This window comes from Sapajus apella, unplaced genomic scaffold, assembly GCF_009761245.1.
Source record: "Sapajus apella isolate SASKATOON/1434 unplaced genomic scaffold, GSC_monkey_1.0 scaffold171, whole genome shotgun sequence".
Taxonomy (NCBI): domain Eukaryota; kingdom Metazoa; phylum Chordata; class Mammalia; order Primates; family Cebidae; genus Sapajus; species Sapajus apella.
Window position 1 is genome coordinate 90,065 of NW_022437111.1, and position 18,661 is coordinate 108,725.

Here is an 18,661-nt window from a genome sequence, read left to right on the forward strand (position 1 = left end):
ACACACACACACACACACACACACACACACACACACACACACACAGTCAGCATGTACAGTGGCATCAGTAAGCTAGGCGTCCCCTACATCATCTGCTTTCTTAACAGTTTCCTTTTTTATCTGAATTTTTAGAATATATGATACAATCACCTCAAAAAGTATTAGGAAATACACAGTGAAAAGTCTAATTTCTACCATTATTCCTGTCTGCTCTTTCCAAAACGCTACCACCACCACAAACAGGCAGTTTTATTGGCTTTTATCTGTATCCCTCTAAAGTTGCTTTATGAAAATATAAGTTTACACACACACACGCGCACACACACACGTCCCTGGAGAAATGGAAGTGGGAGAGAACAGCTGGAGTGCACTGGTGCCATTCACTGCAATCTCCGCCTCCCAGTTCGAGCAATCCTCCCACCTCACTACAGGCTCACACTACCTCGCCCAGCTAATTTTTGTATTTCTTTACAGATGAGGTTTCACCATGTTGCCCAGGCTGGTCTTGAACTCCTGAGCTCATGCAATCCATCCGCCTCAGCCTCCCAAAGTGCCGGGATTATAGGCATGAGCCACCGCACTTAGCCTGCTTTGCTTTTTCAGCAAACTGCTATGGGCGTTAGTCCCATATCAATACCTAGTGAGCTTCCTCATTCTCACAGTTCTGTGGGATTTTGTTGTATAGAAAATCACAATTTATTTAAGCAGCCTTCTTTTGATCAGAGGTTGAGTGGTTTCCAGCCTTTTACTTTTACAAACAAGCATCGTTTATAACCTTGTACACACATCTTTTCACTCATGCCAGTGAATATCTATAGGATAAGTTCCCAGAAGTGAAGGAGAGCTGGATTAAAGGGTACGCACATTTGAAATCTTTGGAGATATTGTAAAATTGCTTTCAGCATCCTTGAATTGCTCATCCTGAACTTCGAGGGTCTCTGTCCTTCAGTAAGGGCTCTATCAGCAACTTGGAATTCTTTCCTGGGAAAGTTGAGGCCAGAAAGACATCCCCAAGCTTTAAGTATGAGTAGAATATTAGTCTTTTCTCTCTACTGATGCCATTAACATTTTGGCATACAAGCATTTCCTTTCAGTGTGTGTTCCTTAGGAAAGGCAGTAGTGGCTATGAGTGTGAACTCGAGTCGATGAACCTTACTTCCAATCCCAGCTCTGCTTCTAACTTATTTGACCTTGACTAAGTTATTCTATTGTACCAATCCTTAGTTTTATTATCCATAAATGTAGCTATGATGTCCGCCTCATGAATGCTGTGGGATTCAATGCGATAATGCACATAAGGCACCGTGCTCTATAATGGGCAGGTATTGTTGGTAGTATGATACATTGACTTTTTTGTATCCTGGTTTTTTCCACTTAAAAGTACTTTTTGAGCATTTAACTTCCAACAAGGTGTTGTGGAACAAATCCTCCCTAGTATTCAGGAAGCCTGGCTTCGATTTCTGCTGCTATTGAGTCATGATTTTGCAATTGTCAAATCCTACCAGCACAACGAGGTACTTGGATGAGAACAGTCAATCTCAAGATGCTACTTTTGGTTATAAAATTCTACAATTTCGTGGAACCATAAAAGACACAGTGAAGAATCTCCATTCATATTTTATAGTCTACATTCGGCCCAAAATTCAGACATTCCTCCCCATTTCAGGAAATACATAGACCACATCTGTGGCCTCATTCTTTATACCCTTACAGTAGCCCTGTGGGATGCCTCTTTTCCATTTATTCTAGAATAGGTTGCTTAGTCCAGGCAGTGTGGGCATGTGAGGATGTGTGTGAAGAAATGTCTCATCTTTAGAAGTTAAACCTTGAGCAAGTTCTTCAGAGGGTGCAGGGAGGGCAGGAGTCAGCAGGGCCTGGGGAAGGCTGGGAAGCAGCATTAGTGGGCAGAATACCATACTTAGCTTGGAATTGGGAGTTGGCAAGCTGGATGGAAAAAGCAAAGAGAAAACTTAAGAAGGCTTCAGCTGGCCTGGCTTTCATCCCTCCACCCCATGCCTCCCCCGTGGACAGGAGCAGGTCTTTCATGCCCAGATGCCAGAAGATTTAAAAACGGAAATGTATTCCAGGGTCCCAGCCTTAGGTTCAGTTGCCTCAGATCTAGTGGGAAATAGTAATGAATGTGTCTTCAGCCTTTCTGACTTCTGATTACTGGGCAAGCCCCCACCATATAGCAATTGGTCTGACAGCGGTTCCTTCAGCCCCCTGGCCTAGCTGGGCTTGTCCTTTTGGAAGTGCTTGGGACATTTCCAGGTGGAAGTGGGACCCTGAGCATTGAAGACAATGTGACGTTTAAGCTGTGTCATTCATGGCTCATCTCATGTTTGTGCTACTATTAGCAAAATTTATCAAAGAACATTCCAGCTGGTTTCCATGGGGCAAGGAGCAGAGGGTCTCAAGTCCACTGATAGCACCATTTCTCTGGCTTCCTATGAGGGCTAGCCAAGGTCTGGGGTCTGGGGGATAAATTTGATTCCTTAAGATAGGGATCACGTATTTATTTAGTCATTTAGTCATTCACTCACTCACCATTAATTTGTTAAGCCTAATCTTGGCCCTTGGCATTTTCCTATGTCTATGGGTGGCAGGTTCTGTCTTTCAAATCAGTATTTTCCACCCATAGCACTGAGCATTTTGAAAAGAAACCCACAGAACCATTAATCCTGCCTGTTTAACTCCTTCCATCTTAGAAAGTTGAACCATAGGAACAGTTTTCAAAATATATCAAATTTGTCTGAATAGGATTGAACCTATTTGAATTTATATTGAATAGGTTTCCTCCAGAAATGCGGCAGGAATTATCTCCATGGCTCAGATTCCCACCACTCATTGCCTCAGACATTCCCAAGGGCATTAAAAACCGTGCTTGCTTGCTTTTTCAGAATATTTAAAATTTAAATGTAAACATTTTGGAGCACCTTGTCTGTGCCAAATTACTCGGAGGCAAATAAGAGTCTAGAGATAAGCCCACCCGTCTGCAGACATGTTCAGAACTTCAAGGCAAAGCCAACTTGATACAGAAAGTGCAGAGACAAGGCTGTGGACGTTAAGGCCATGGACACCCAGCGAGGAAAAGATCATTCCGTATGGGGAGATGGGGTGTGACTTTTTCAGAGGGTGTGAATTTCAGCTGGCTTCCCGGGAATGGTAGTTGAGTAAGCCAGTATTTCTCAAACTTGGCTGATCATAAGGATGACCTGGAGTAATTATTACAAATAAAGATCCTCAGCTTTCTCCCAATACTTTCTAAATCAAAATATCCAGAGGAAGAGCTTGAGAATTTGTATTTTTAATAAGAGCCTCAAGTGATTCTTTACATAGAAAATTCATCATTAATATTGAGCATTGACTGTGTGCCAGATACTTCCAAGCACTTTATCTGCGATGACTCATTTAGTCTTTGGAGCAACCTGTGAGGTGGGGCTGTTTTTAATCTGCATCTTACAGATGAGGAAAATGAAGCACTGAGATGTTAAGAACCGTCTGAGACCAAAGAATGTACGTTAGAGTTTGACTTGGAGCCTTGGTAGAGAGCAATAGAACTGGAGGGCATAAGGACAAGAGCGCCACCTGTTGGCCCTGTGGGGACCTTCTTCTCAGATGGGTTTTAAAGTGTCCCTCCAGCTGTCACTGGCACAGTACTCAGCCCTTCCAGAAGTGAGTGTGTGTGTCACGAGGCAGAGGCTGTGGTATGCTGGGCCCTACAGTGCATCCCTGTCTCTCTCCTGCAGGGGTCAGTGAGAAGATCCACCTAGCCTACCACACCTTATCAAACAACAAGTAATAGGTGTTCAGCACCTACTGGGTGTTAGGCATATTTTACAAAGTCTTCTGCATTCCTAAAAACTCTATGAGGCAGGGATAGATAAGGAAACTGGGGCTCAGAAAGGCTAAGAAACTTGTCCAATGTCACACAGCTCATAAAAGGCAGTAGCAGGATTCAAACTCAGCTCCTTTCCTCTTCATGAGGACTCTGTAGGAGAGGAAATACCCTTGCAAGAGGACAGGCTTAGAGCCCACCTGGCCTTGTTCAACTGGTGAACCCACAGGCCACTGTAGAAACATGAGCTTATGCCTGTGTGACAGAGAGAGACCCTGTCTCTACAAAACATTAAAAAATTAGCCAGGTGCAGTGGCACATATCTGTAGTCTTAGCTACTTGGGAGTCTGTGGCCAGAGGATCGCTTGAGCCTAGGAGTGCCAAGTTATGTTAAGCTATGATCACACAACTGCACTCACGCCTGGGTGACAGACCAAGACCCTGTCCCAAAAGAGAAAGCAAAGGAAAAGGAAGGGAAAGGAAAACGGGAAGGGGAAGGGGAAGGGGAGGGAAGGAAGGAAGATAGGTTGGTTGGTTATAGGCCAGGCATGATAGCTTATGCCTGTAAATCCCAGTACTTTGGAAGGTAGGAAGCTTATAGGCCAGGCATGATGGCTTATGCCTGTAATCCCAGCACTTTGGGGGCTGAGGTGGGATAATCACTAGAGGCCAGGAGTTCCAGACCAGCCTGGGCAACACAATAAGAACCTTGTCTCTGCCAAAAAAAAAAAAAAAAATTTGAAAAAGAAAAGCAGGCTTACTGATATCTAGGTGCTACATAAATTACCAGGGAGATGATTTAAACTTGCTAAGCAGAGACCAATAAAGGTGGGTCAGAGGGCTGAGACAGGGGAACAGAGAGGACTCGTGCGACTCAGGTGAGGGGGCCATGCATTTGCACTGCAGGGCAATATGCTGACGGCTGAGGCCCTGGGGTAGTCCCTAGCAGAGGATGCATGCCTGCAACTGCAGAAGCAAAGTTGGCTAGACACAGCCAGGATCCAAAACCTATCCAAGGCAGAAAGGCTTACACAGCTGGGGCAAGCAAGGGGTCCAGGGGAGACCAGTTAATTATGACTGCAGGGAGTAAACCAATACTATAGGCCTAGCCAGAGTAAGCAAATCTATCACAGCTGTAGGCATAATGGGTTACAGCCAACTAATTTTAGAAAATTTGCTGAGGCTCATTATTGAAGATTGAAGATATTTTTCTGTTCCTGGCTATGCAAAACAAATGCTTGTGGGAACTGTGAGTATTTTGAACTTTAGTTGCCTGTGACTGAAAGACATGGCTAGGGTACAAGAATGTTCCCTTAGGCATTTGTGGTCATTTGAGGGAAAGAGATTGTTCAGAGGTCACCCTTTTTGCTAAGAAGATCGTGTCTGTTCACACCCACCTCTGAAACTGCCTGGCATAGATGCTTCCCTGAATCACCAGAAGCTTAGAGGGTCCAGGGGAGGATTTCACAATGGAAAACCAGGAGGCCCTGACCCTTCTCCCCTGATGGAGGGCAGGGATTCAGGAAGTGCCCATTACCCCCATTCCCTGGGCTTTCCTACCAGTTTCTCCCACCCCCAGCCTACCCTGGCCAGACTCCTTGCCAGCCTGGCCTCCATGAGCTTGTGGCCTGACCGCCCCGTGTTCCTGTTCCCACAGTGTGTCAGGGGGTGAGCTGTTTGAGCGCATCATCGATGAGGACTTTGAGCTGACGGAGCGCGAGTGCATCAAGTACATGCGGCAGATCTCGGAGGGGGTGGAGTACATCCACAAGCAGGGCATCGTGCACCTGGACCTCAAGCCCGAGAACATCATGTGTGTCAACAAGACGGGCACCAGGATCAAGCTCATTGACTTTGGTCTGGCCAGGAGGCTGGGTAAGCCTTACCTGCCTCTCCCACAGACACCACCGTGTATTGCAGTGGCTGTTTGTGTTCCACACACTGGATGTAAGAGGAAATGTGCAGTATTGGGGTTAAATCCGAGACCATGAAGATGTCTCAGGTTCGAATCCTGGCCCTAGCATATACTGGATGTGACAGTAAGCCTCAAATTCCCCATCAGAAAAGTGGGATGATAGTAGAACCTAACTCACAGATTTGTTAGGAGGATCAAATGTGTTAATAGAGGTAAAGGGATGGGAAGAGTGCCTTGCACATAGTAAGACTGCTTAGGCGTTAGCTGTGTATGTGATGATGATTATCCCCTTTTGTTTTTTACTCTGGTGCCATTAGCAGCAAAAGTCATTTTGGTGATGATGGCTCTGCATATCTGCATCATACTATGCAGTTTCTAGAGCACTTTCACATAAAAAATCATCCCTATAATTCTCACCATGAGGCGGGCAGGGTAGATTTTATGAGCCCCAACTTGTAGATTAGGAAACCAAGGTTCACAGTAACTTTGCCCAGGAGGTCCCACTGTGAGCCAGGGGATGTGCTGGGGTTGGAACAAGGACTCCAGACCTTGCTCAGGGTGCTCTGCAGCACCTCTGCAACTCTTATGCTAACCAGGAGAGAAGTCACAGGGGAGATGGTCAGGGTCTCAAGGCCAGCCCTAAAAGCACTTTGGTAGGTGCCAGTCTGCCTCTGCAGCCATTTGATCCCCCAGTGATTGAGGAAACAGCTTCATCCTCCCTTCTCAGCCACTGCCCTGCTAGCAAGGAGCCTAGGGCTAGGGCGAGCTGGGTTTATTTCACCACCCTGCAGGGAGTAGAAAAGAGGGGCCAAATGAATGCCACCCAATAACTGCCTCCCAGGACACTCAGTGGTGGCTGAGGATGTGTTGGTCATAGAGAGGAAAGGGCGAGGGGGCAAGGTTCTGAAAGACCATGACTGGTCTGGTGGTCAGCACAGTCAGGTGAGAAACGCCCTGACGCTGGGCACATGTGCCTGCTCTGCTCACTCCTGCTAACAGGATGGGGTAAGGGCAGCGGCTGCCATACAGGGTCTGTCTTTGAACCCACTGAGCACCAATAAATTAAACGAAAAGTGAGGCCGCTGGCCTCAGGAGTCAGCAGTGTCAGAGCCCAAGGAACACAATGTCCAGGTTCCCCTGGTGAGGGATATTGTGGGAACAACCGTGTCTGCCAAGGGCCAGAGAACTGGGAAGTGGCTAACACATAGCAGGAAGGGCCGAGGGGCAGGTATTGACTGGAGCAGAGCTTTCATCTGAGGGCTGTTAAATGCTTTGTTTTAGAACATTTGCTGTGAGCTCTGCGAAGTTAAACAAGACAAGATGTAGCCCACAGGTACCTGCCTTTCGCATGTATTCACAGGCATCTCTGGTCCTTTATGGCCAAGAGGCACCACCCTGGGGTTGAAGCCTCTCCCACCTGCCCTCCCAGCAGCTCCAGAGGACACCCATGAAGCCATGTGAGGAGGAGGAGAGGCAGGAGGGTGGAGTGGTGGTGGTGAGCACGCTCACGAGTCGGACTACCTGGGCTTCAGTCCTGACCACCACTTGTTAACCGAGTGGGGAAATCATTGCACTTCCCTGGGCCTCACGCACGTCCTCGGTAGCACCGGCACTGTGCCTACCCCTTAGGGTTGGGGAGAACCCTTGTAAAGCTGCTGGCAGGGTATACAGGACATAGTGAATGTCAGAGATTATTATTAAGCATAAGTCACAGTCCCTGCCTAGGGGAACTAACTCATGAGAGAGACAGACTCACAAAAAGACCATTCAGGGGCAGGTGCTTTAACGGCCTCTTCTACCCCTGCCCACTCTGTGTAAGACATATGAGGTGAGTGTGTGGTTTGTTGGTTTCACTGGTGTGTTGATGCACCTGTTTAACAAGGAGGTCAGATGTCTCCGTGCCGTTACCAAGGAGCAAGCACTTGAAGGCAAAGCCTGTGTCTGGACCCTCCAAGGTTGGGGCCAACACACAGATTTAGGCAGCTGCTGGCCTCAAGCTGGCTCCGTGATGTGCTAGTAATTTATCCCTCTCCATCCTGATTGCAGAGAACGCGGGGTCTCTGAAGGTCCTCTTTGGCACTCCGGAGTTTGTGGCTCCTGAAGTGATCAACTATGAGCCCATCGGCTACGCCACAGACATGTGGAGCATCGGGGTCATCTGCTACATCCTGTGAGTGCCGGGTCACTTGGGTGTGGGGGCCGAGGGTCTCACAGGAGGGTCCCCAGGCTGCACTGCCATTGTCATGATGGGGAGTCTGCCCCAAAGTCAGGCGGTTGCAGGCTCCCCTCCCATCCCTGGCAGCCCACCCTGCTCCTGGGCTCCCAAGGAGTCAGTAGCCTGCATATTCTGCAGCATCATGTAGCTACACACACTGAGAGCCCCATTCTGGGCACTCGCTGTCCCCACAGCTGGCCAGGCTGGGGCCTTTGGTCAGGAGGGTGGGAAATGTGGCTGGCACCAAGCAATAAAACCTCACTTGTGTGGGTCCACAAAGAAGGATGGCAGGAGGCCAGGGGCATATCTCTTGCCGTCCTCGTTGTCTTCAGGGCGTAGCACTCCATCTTCATGGCATGGGGACCCCAACTACCAGCCTCACCTCTGAGTCCAGTGTATGGATGAATTAATAAGCACTATTGATAGAGCCTTCAATGGGACAAACAGGCAAAAGAAAGTAACAGTGATTAGAATTGAAAAATCAGGTGGGAAATACGAAGCCCTTTCTATGAACAATACTGCAGAAGGAGAGGGAAGGCCAGCCATCTAGGCAGGTGTTTCACAAATGTGAACATGCCTGACTCACTTAGGTGGCTCCTTACATTGCAGGGTTTTTGTTCGGGTCTGGGTGACCTGAAATGCTGCATATTAACAGGCTCTAGGTTGTGACTGTGCTGGTTCGAGGACTACACTCTGAGTAACAAGGCTTGAGAACACTCTCTCAGTGGGGTCTGGCTACTTTAGTCTCCGAAGCTCCACAGTGCAGTCATTAGCCTCAGAACTTGTATGGCAGCCCCTGAACTTGTGCAGCCACATGCAGTTATGGGATGGTGTCCCCAAAGATGCAGATGTGTATGCCTTCATTAAACTAATGATTTTATTGTCAAAGCAAAAGGAAAAATTTTAACATTTTCATAGAAAATAAGGAAGACCTCCAGGAATACTTTCTTAGACCCCTGAGGCCTTCAGACCCAAGTGTGAGAGAAGGCTCTAGGCCATTCTGATGCACAACCAGGTTTAGAAGCCAGTAGTACAAAAGCTTTAGCAAAACTGGGGTGACTTTTGTGCAATGTGACTTTTTCACGTGCTTAGGAACTTTACTCACTGTGGCTTATTAGGACAGTCCCCTCAGAGGAACCTGCACCACAGGCATTGTAGCCCAATTAACCTCTTTCCTACCTGGGATTAGCCCACTCCCCACAACCCTGCCACAGCCTCCCCCAGATCAGTAGAAAAACCCCAGGCCAGGTGTGCATTTCCTTGCCTGTCTCCCCTCCCGAAGCGGGGCTGACAAGTGAAGACAGCAGCTCCTGACTCCTGGCTCCCTGGATAAGGAAAGAACAGCAGGGAAGGGGCAGGGCCAGCCTGCTGCTGTCGGGGCCACCCCAGGCCTGAGCAGTGCTGACACTGATCTCGGGGGGGGGGGGGGGGGGGGGGGGGGAGGGGGAACCGGACCCTTGAGAAGCAGTCCTTGGTCAGCTCACTCTGTTCAGCCCCAGCTGCCCTGTGGCCTGGCTTGGTCCCAGGGTCCCCCTCCAGCCGTCAAGGAGACTTGCCTTACTGTTTGTTCTTCAGTGGGTTTTCCCACTTCTGTGGCATAAGGATCCTCTGCAGCTACAGATTTTCACATAGGACCTTATTTGATCCTCAGAACAAACCCAGGAGTGGGTCATGGTAGGGATTCCATCTTCATATGGGGTTGAGGTGACAGGGGCCAAGGAAGCCCATGTGGCTGCCCACTTCCCACAGTTGGGCCAGGAGACCAGCAGTCCCAGTGTGCCAGGATACGGGACTTTCGGTGCTAACATGGGAACACACCCAGGCGAACCAGGACAACTGGTCTCTCAACTGCTCAGTGACAGAGCAGTGACCAGTCTGCTCAGTAAGTTTTCACCTGTGTAACCTCTACCCAGGTAAAGAAACCAAGCACTGCCAGGCCCCTGCAGCCCTCTGGCACCCCCTTCCTATTACCAACTCCCAGAGGTCACCATTGCCCTCATGGCTAATGTCAATGAAATCATACCACCAAGAAGTGTCTGGCTTCTTTTGCCTGACATTGTTTGTGAGATTCATTCATAGTACTCTGTGTCATTGCAGACTGTTTATTCTCAGTGTTATGTAGTATGCCATTGTGTGACTATAATCCAGTGAATTTACTGTTCCACTTTGATAGACTTTTGAGTGGGTTCCAGTCTGGCCATTGGAAGCATTCTGGTTCATGTGTTTCAGTGAACATATTTGTACATTTCTGATGGATATATGATCTAGAACTAGAATCACTGGGTCATAAGGGCACTTTATTGTCAAATGAGGGGTTTTTTTAGGTGCAGGAACATAGTAATTTGGGCACTATGCTACCTTGTTTACCGGATTACTCTGAAAGCAAAGATCAAGAACTAGGGCAGGGTTTTTGAAATAGGGAGAAGATAGTTTTGATGCTACGGGTGCTTGGGCAGAGGGTATCAGGAGGGAGTAGGGGTGTGTGTGGCGGGGACCCAGGCCAGGTGGCACAGACTCAGCCTGGGCCAATCCTGTGCCACGTTTTGGCTCCTGAAACCTCACTGTGAGCCATTGTCCTCTGGGGCTTTTCCAGGCTGGCTCTCTTAGCGTGGATGGAAGTCTGGGAGTTCCCCTCCCAAGCCAGGGCTCTCAGCAGAGAGTGGTGCTGAAAACAAATATTGGAGCCAAGGAGATGGCTTCCTTTAAGCCCCTACTATGCAGAACTCTGGAGCCGCTGCTGGAGGTACCCGGAAGAGGCTCTCTGGTGGTCCTCATAGCATCTTCTGCCCCACCCTCTCCCTGTCTTTGGAGGCTGGTCATCTGTCTGGCAGTCCCTGTCAGGGTGACTTCCACCTTTGTACCAGAGAACCCCTCCTGTTCTCCTTTATGGGCCCAGTGAGACATGAAGAGGCCAGGGAGTTGGAAGGGAAGGCAACAGACCGTGTCCCCATAGGGCAATGTGACTTTACTCTCTCCCACCCAGCCCAGTGATCAGGGCAGTTCCTGGCCCTATAGGGAAGGAGCAGGTAGGGTTGTGGAGCCCCCACACTCTCATCCCAGATCTTGAAGGGAAACAGTAGATCGTGTGAGTACCTGGAGACCTTCGGAAGTTAGCAATAGTCATGAGGTTTCTGGCAGGAAGCAAGGGTACTGGGGAGCTGGAGGCCACACTTCCATATGGAAGAAATCCTAAGCCCGCCTCCGTTTAAGAGCCCTCCTCCCTCTGCTGTCTCCCTCCCCTACTTCCTGGACTTGATTCTCCCTGACTGCTTAGGGGGAGGCCACAACAGCTCTTCTCCATGCCCTTCCCTCACCCTACTCCACAGTCCCTTCTCTCTCATCCTCCTTCAAGCCAGAGTGAACCAGCAGTGGCTGCTCTGCTTCCTCTTCCTGCCTCTTCCTGACTGGGCCCAGCAGCACAGCCTTCCCATTCATGCTTGCTGTTTGTCGAACACCCATCATGGTGCAGACAGCTGGCAGCTGTCCCTCCCCACACTGCCATGTGGTCAGGAGATGCCAGGAGGGAGGAGAGGTGTGTGTATGGCAGGGAGGCAGGTGAGCTCTTCTGGGGACAGCTGCCCAATCAGCTGAGGAGGGGTCGCAGTGCTGGGGCATCACTGACCTCCTCAGACCAGGGTGGCTGCAGGGCTCCTCAGCCAGATCCAGAAGCTTCTGCCTTCCTCACCCAGGGCTGTCCCAACCTCTCTGCTGCTGAGCCTGGAAATGCGCTCTGATTCCAACCCATAGGCAACCCCTAGGATCCCTGCTCCCTCCCCAAGCCCAGCCACCACCTTCAACTTTTACTAACACAACTGAACCCCAGGTCGCTGCTTACTCAGCCAGCGCACAAAATGATCCACAGCTCTTCCTGTGGACCTACTCGGCCATCTCAGCTCTCCTACCAGAGTATCAGATGGCTAACATGGATAAAAGACTAACCCCTTCCTAGCAGTCAGTAGTTTTGTCAGCATATGTGTGGTCCCCTTGCTGGCTACTGGTACAGCTGGGGCATCTGTCTGCTGCTTGAAACACAACACAGAAGCCAGGTACAGTGGTGCACACCTGTGGTCCCAGCTACTCAGGAGGCCATGGTGAGAGGATTACTTGAGGTCAGGAGTTCAAGACCATCCTGGCTGAGATAGAAAGACCCCCCCACTTCTAAAAAAAAACCAACCAAACAAAAACCACACACACACACACACACACACACACACACACACACACACACGAACGAAGTGTAGTCCAAGAGGCATTTCTGCATCGTCTGTGCTCCTAACCTTCTACCCCGAGAGCCAAACAGGCCTCCACATCAGATTCCCTGGGGGATGTTCTGCTGCAAGGAGCTGAGAGTTAAGAAATTAGAATGCCTGCAGTCACGACCATTGTGTTTCATCAGCACAAAGACTAATATTTGACCATTAAAAATCAATATAAAGAGTCTGTCTACACTTGATATATCCAGTGAAGAAAAAGTGAAGCATCTAAGAACTTGCCCAAACTGATTACAGTTTTGTGAAAAACAGATCAATCTGTTTTTCAGGGAGATAAAGAGGTGTTTTAATGCTAACATTATTTGTTGACTGATTAGTTTTTAACAAACAATGACTATTTTTTAGCTGGGCGCACTGGCTCATGCCTATAATCCCAGCACTTTGGGAGGCCAAGGTGAGCGGATAGCTTGAGCCCAGGAGTTCGAGACCAGCTTTGGCAACATGGCAAAACCCCATTTCTGCAAAAAAATACATAAGGTACCTAGGCATCGTGGTGTGTGCCTGTGGTCCTGCTACTCGAGTGGCTGAGGTGGGAGGGTCACCTGAGCCTGGGGAAGTTGAGTCTGCAGTGAGCCATGATCATGCCACTGTATTCCAGCTTGGGTCACAGAGCGAAACCCTGTCTCAAAAAAATTAAAACAAATGATGACTATTTTCTAAATAAACAGACAAGGCTGGGCACAGTGGCTCACACCTGTAATTCTAGCACTTTGGGAGGCCGAGGTGGGAGGATCACTTAAGCTCAGAAATTTGAGACTAGCCTGGGCAACATGGTGAAACCACATCTCTACCAAAATACAAAAAATTAGCCAAGCATCTTGGTGTGCACCTGTGGTTCCAGCTACTCAGGAGACTGAGGTGGAAGGATTGCTTCAGCCCAGAGCCAGAGATTGCATTGAGGTTACTGCATTCCAACCTGGGAAACAGAACAAGACCCCATTTCAAAAAAAAAAAAAGTGATCCCTTATGCAAATTCTAGCAAGTAGAAAAAGTTCCCCAAAAAGGTTTTTAAAAATCCTGCAAAACCCCACCACCCAGCAACACTATTACTGAAAATTCGAACACCCTCTTTGTCAACATACTGTGTGTGTATTCCATGTTTTATTCTAGAGACGAGCTCTTTAATAGGGAGAATGCTGGGGGAACTTGAACAGGCAAGGAGCCAGGTAGGGTGAGGAGAGTATTTCAGATGGATGGGCTGCCAGGAAGGAAGAGTGCCAGAGGCCAGAGGCAATGAGGTTCTCTCTGACTGTGCCCAGAGTTGCAGAGATTAAGACCTATCTTTGCAGGATTATAGTTCCTAATAAGGAAAGGAGGTTTGCAGAAGGGGAACTTTCTGCATTCCACAGCAGGGTTGTTTGCTTTTCCTGCCATCTTTTGGAGTGCTGCAGGACTTCCCCCCTGTCTGTTTCCAAGGGAAAATGTAAAGAAGCAGCAGGTGGCTGTCAGGCAAGAGACAGGCTGCTTCCCAGTGAGGCTTGCATGGGCCACATGGTGGTTGGGGTTGCAGAGACAGAGAGAGCTGGGCGGCCCCTACAAAATCTAGCCCAGTCCCCTTGATATATAAAAAGAGAAACTGAGGTCCAGAGAGGGGAAAGAAGCAGCAGATAACAGTGCAGACTCAGAAACAGGTAAATGGCCACCCTTCCCTCATGGGGACATGACTGAGAATGATTCTTTGCCTTCTTAAAACATAAATCAGGGCCTTGCTTTAAGAAAGTCCCATCCACAAAAATCTATTATTCAGAAACATAAATATGTTGATTAGGATGAGACAATGCACATTGTAAAAGTTTTCTTCTCTTTACAAAAGCTTTCACCAGAGGGTTCCTCCCATGGCAAGTTTTTTCTCCCAGTATTTCAAGTGGGTTTTGTTCTGTCAAACTCAACCAAAGCCTTACTCCTGAAGCTGTCAGTGCTTGGCTTATGATGATGGATTCATAAGCATTTGGGAGAAGGGACGTTGGTAAAACCCTAACTTGACAGGTTGATGGCAGGAAGCCCCCAGACCCATCTCTTTTTTTTTATTTTTATTTTTATTTTTTTGAGATGGAATCTTGTTCTTGTTGCCCCGGTTAGAGTGCAATGGCGCAGTCTTGGCCCATTACAACCTCTACCTCCAGGGTTCAAGCAATTCTCCTGCGTCAGCTTCCTGAGTAGCTGGGATTACAGCTGCTTGCCACCATGCCCAGCTAATTTTTGTATTTTTACCAGAGACGGGGTTTCACCATGTTGGCCAGACTAGCCTCAAACTCCTGACCTCAGGTAATCCACCCATCTCAGCCTCCCAAAGTGCTGGGATTACAGGTGTGAGCCACCACGTCCCAGACCCATCTCATGGGGCTCAGCTGAGGTCAGGGCAGGACCAGCTACATAATTTGTGACATAAAAGGTGGGGCCACTTGTTCAAACATTATTAAGAATTTTGAGATGATGGCAGCAGATCTTTAAACCAAGCACAGGGCCTGTCTAAGGGTGGGACTCTGGGCAACTGTGCAGGTCAAACACCCAAGAGGCTGACTCACGAGGCTCACGTGAACAGTGGAGTGGGTTGTTGCTATGAAGGTGAAGTGCACAGAGGTGAGAGATAAGGTCAGTAAGCCATAAATCTGGTCTGTCTTGTTTTGAAATTCTTTAGCTTCCAAAGTTTATTTGGCTTAAGCTGCTGGTCAGAGTCATTCCTGCACTCACAGCTTGGTGAGGCAGTGGAGGGAACCCAGCAGAACTGCATGATATCTCTGGGCATGGACAGGCTCCTTACTGTTGACCAAGCCTGGTGCCAGTGCTGAATATTGCAATTTACTTCATCTTCACAGAAATGTTAGGGTAATATAGCACTTAAGGGGCTCTAGAGGCAGATACCTGGGTTTTAATCTCACTGGCTCTGAATCTTTGGAAAGGTTACTTGAGCCTAGGCTGTGCCTCAATTTCCTAATCTGTAAAACAAAGTTATAAGGGTTACCTACATTATAGGGCAGTGTTAAGATTAAGTGAATTCACCTGTTTTAGGCACTTGACCCAGTGTGTGGCACATAGAAAAAGTTTAATAAATGTCTACTGCCATCATGATGATGCTGAGGATGAAGGCCTGACCACCCCAGAGTTAAATGGTAGCTTCTCCATTTTCAAGGAGAAAACTGACACAGATCATGGAATTGGCCAAAGCCACCCAGCAAATGGAGAGGCTGCACTCTGCCCTCTGCCACGGCACCTCATAGGGAAGCTCTCTAATTTGGCATAAATGCCTCAGGTGTCCCGAACCTGCACTGCTGATTCAAAGTCCATCTATCCATCGGGCACACGCTTCACTTGCTGAGCATCTCCTGTGTGCTGGGCCCTCTCCTTGGAGCTGAAGGTGTGTGGAGAGAGGTGGGAGGGAGGGGACAGAGGGTGCAGTGGTGATCACTGTACCACGTGCCCGGTCCATGGAGAGGGGGCAGGAGCACAGGAGGAAGGAGCCTGGAGAAGCCTCTAGCCTGGGCTTTGCAGAAGAACAGACGACCAGGACAGAGGGACTTATCAGCCCTGCTGTGTACCCTGCGGAAGTCCATAATCTAAAGCAAGCCCACTGCACCTCAGCCTCACAGGTAGGCTGTGTCAAGAGGCACAGCCTCTTGTGTGACCTCTGTAAACCACACCCACTTTTCTTTCCACAAGTGGAAGAAATGCAGGTGCAAGGCCCCCAGAGCATGAGTTTGAGGGTGGGGAGGCTGGCAGACCTTCGCCTTTGACCTCAATTAGCACTCACTTGGTCGTCGCAGCCTCTCCTATCCATACCTCCTCTCCTGCTCTTGTCTCTCCAGGGTCAGTGGCCTTTCCCCCTTCATGGGAGACAACGATAATGAAACCTTGGCCAACGTTACCTCAGCCACCTGGGACTTCGACGACGAGGCATTCGATGAGATCTCTGATGATGCCAAGGATTTCATCAGCAGTCTGCTAAAGAAAGATATGAAGTAATGAGCTGGGATTTCAGTCTTTGCTTCCCCACTCCCTGCCCTGTGTTGGGAAGCAAAGGGGGATTGCTTTGCCTGTTGGGGCACCCTCCTCACCACCCCACCTTGAGTCGTTCCTAGCATTTCTTGAGGAAGGGAGGGTGGGCATGGTGAGGGACCCAGGCTGAGTGCATGTGGGTCGGGGAGGTGACTTCCTAGGCCCTGCCCCCTGGAGCTAGACATGGAATTCACCTTCAGAAGCTCAGACACCTGACTTGAAAAGCGACACTTGACTGCGTTGCAGAGCGAGGGGCAGCTGTTCTGTGTGAATAATGACTGCCTTTCTTACTTTCTGGGTACAGTTGTGGCCAGCCACAGCCCTCTTCAGCGGCTACAGGGGAAGGACCCTCTCAAGAAGCAAGAGCAGAGGACAGGGGTGTCTTAGAACTTGTCTGTGGGTCCTGATCATGTCCCCAGATTATTATTATGCTGGCTTCGTGGGTTTTTTTTAATATTTAAGTTATTTAATAAGTGCTTGCCTGAATACAGCCAGGTATTGTCTAACATCTAGGCAAAGGGCAGCTGTGATCCCAGACCACTGGGCTTAGCCGTCTCCCTGCTCCGCCTTTGTTGTGAGGTTCCCTACCTGTGCCTGCTGCTGCTGCTGTGAACAAAGGGCAGTGAACAGTGGGAGGCCAGCATGAGCCTGAGGCTGTGGGGGAAGGTCAGGCACTCAAGCCTTTGGGGTTTCAGTGGAAGACTGGAGCTTGGAGTTGTAGAGGAGACCAAAGTGGGAGGTTGGTTGAAAGTGCTCAGTGGGTGTGCCTAGACAGAATCTGCTGGAGGGAACTGTCCTGGGCTCTGCACGTGTAGGGAGGGCTGCCCAGGGAAAGGGAGCAGTGGGACTTAGGTTAGGACAGCTGGCCTGTGGGGCAGCTCACCCACTCTGCAAATAGGTGACCAGATGAGGCAAGGCCTGGCTGTAGGGGTGCCAAGGAGCTTGGAGCTGTACTTGGCAATCCCAGGGAGCAGTTGTAGCCTTGCCGAGACGGATGCTGTTGACATGGGTGGTGTGTTAGAGAGAAGGGAAGGGGCTTGGCTCCAGGGAAGGCAGGAGGCTCTGCACTTCCAGGTGACTTAAAAGCCTGGTGAGGCTGCCGATGCCTCCCCTGAGGAAGAATGGCTGTTCAGGGAAGGAGGGTGCAGTTAGTTGCTGAAGGAACAACATTGGAGTGTCTCAGATGGCTGTCAGGCTTTCCTGTGATGCACCCCACTCTCGGTCCTTTTTAGCCAGCTCAGGGCCAAACTCCCACAAAGGCCACATTCTACTGTCCTTGACAGTGAGTTCTTTTTAGCCGTTTGCTGTCATAGTCTGCATCAGAAATGGGCATGATCCAAGGAGAATTGAGATACTGTGGGAGATCTAAATTCTCTTCCAATGGGAGGGACCCCCACACCCAGTGTGCCTCAGGAGATGGAAACCTCCTCAGCAACTCTGGTCTGTGGATGGCTTTTGTCATACAAGCTTTAGTCACTGAAGATTTGGTAAACAAGATTATGTGTGTATATATCTTGTTTTCTCATCTAACATTGAATTAAGTCAGAACAGGCTGTACCAGATCCCTCTGTGCTCATAAAATGGATTTACCAAAGAACTGATCTTATTCAAACAGATCAAGACACTAAATTCCCATAAACTCTTATACCCAGCCACTCTTAACCAGAAATCACCACCTATCAGCACTTTCTTAAAAATCCCTTTCTATTATAAAAGTAATACATGTAAATTATAGAGGATTTGAAGAACATAATAAAACTTAAATCATCTGTAATTCCTTTATCTGATGATCACTACATTTTGCTATACTTCTTTCCAGTCATTTTTCTATGTATGTTAGCATTTGGTTTTTTAGGCTTTCTTAGTACTGTTACAGTTAAGGCAATGGCTCTAAAATGTTTCTAAATCCCTAGAGCTTTCAGAAAGATTAAGTGAGTTTCAGTGAATTTCTAAGGTAGTCATAATTCATAGGTTATGTGCAGGACGTATTGCTTTGCGTTGTAACAGGAGAAACCTGATACTCAACCACACCATAAGACATAAAACATGAAAGTTCAGTGATTCTTGAAGGCTTTATCCTAGGGTTTAACTCTCCCCTCCTCCAGACAGGGTGGCAGGAGGATTAGGCTCTGTGGGCCCCAGCCCTCATGGGACCAGCAGAATGACCCCACCCTGGAATAGGGTGCCAGCCAATCCCAGAAATGTCTGCCCTGCAGCACTTACTCTTCCTCGACCCCAAGAGCAGGCCATGGAGCCCAGTTGCTTCCTTGATGCTTAGGTGTTCATAACACCGACCCGTGCTGGTTCTGGTTAGTGTGACCAAGTGAGGAGAAAGGTGAAGAGCACAGTGGTCCTGATGATGGTGGATGACCCGGGAGCAGGGGGCCCTGGGCTGTGCCCTACATGACCAGGGAGAGGTGGCTACTCAT

General features: G+C 48.8%; 1 protein-coding gene across 4 annotated transcripts in view; it reads left to right on the top strand.

Annotated features, from left to right (window-relative positions):
• MYLK (myosin light chain kinase) overlaps nt 1–18,661 on the top strand; it is a 120,307-nt gene that overhangs the window by 86,907 nt on the left and 14,739 nt on the right. For all 4 annotated transcript variants that reach the window (XM_032267750.1, XM_032267749.1, XM_032267751.1 and 1 more), the window contains 3 exons: nt 5,496–5,713; nt 7,800–7,923; nt 16,043–16,195. In XM_032267750.1, coding sequence (XP_032123641.1) covers nt 5,496–5,713; nt 7,800–7,923; nt 16,043–16,195 — 495 coding nt within the window. The remainder of the gene's footprint in view (nt 1–5,495; nt 5,714–7,799; nt 7,924–16,042; nt 16,196–18,661) is intronic.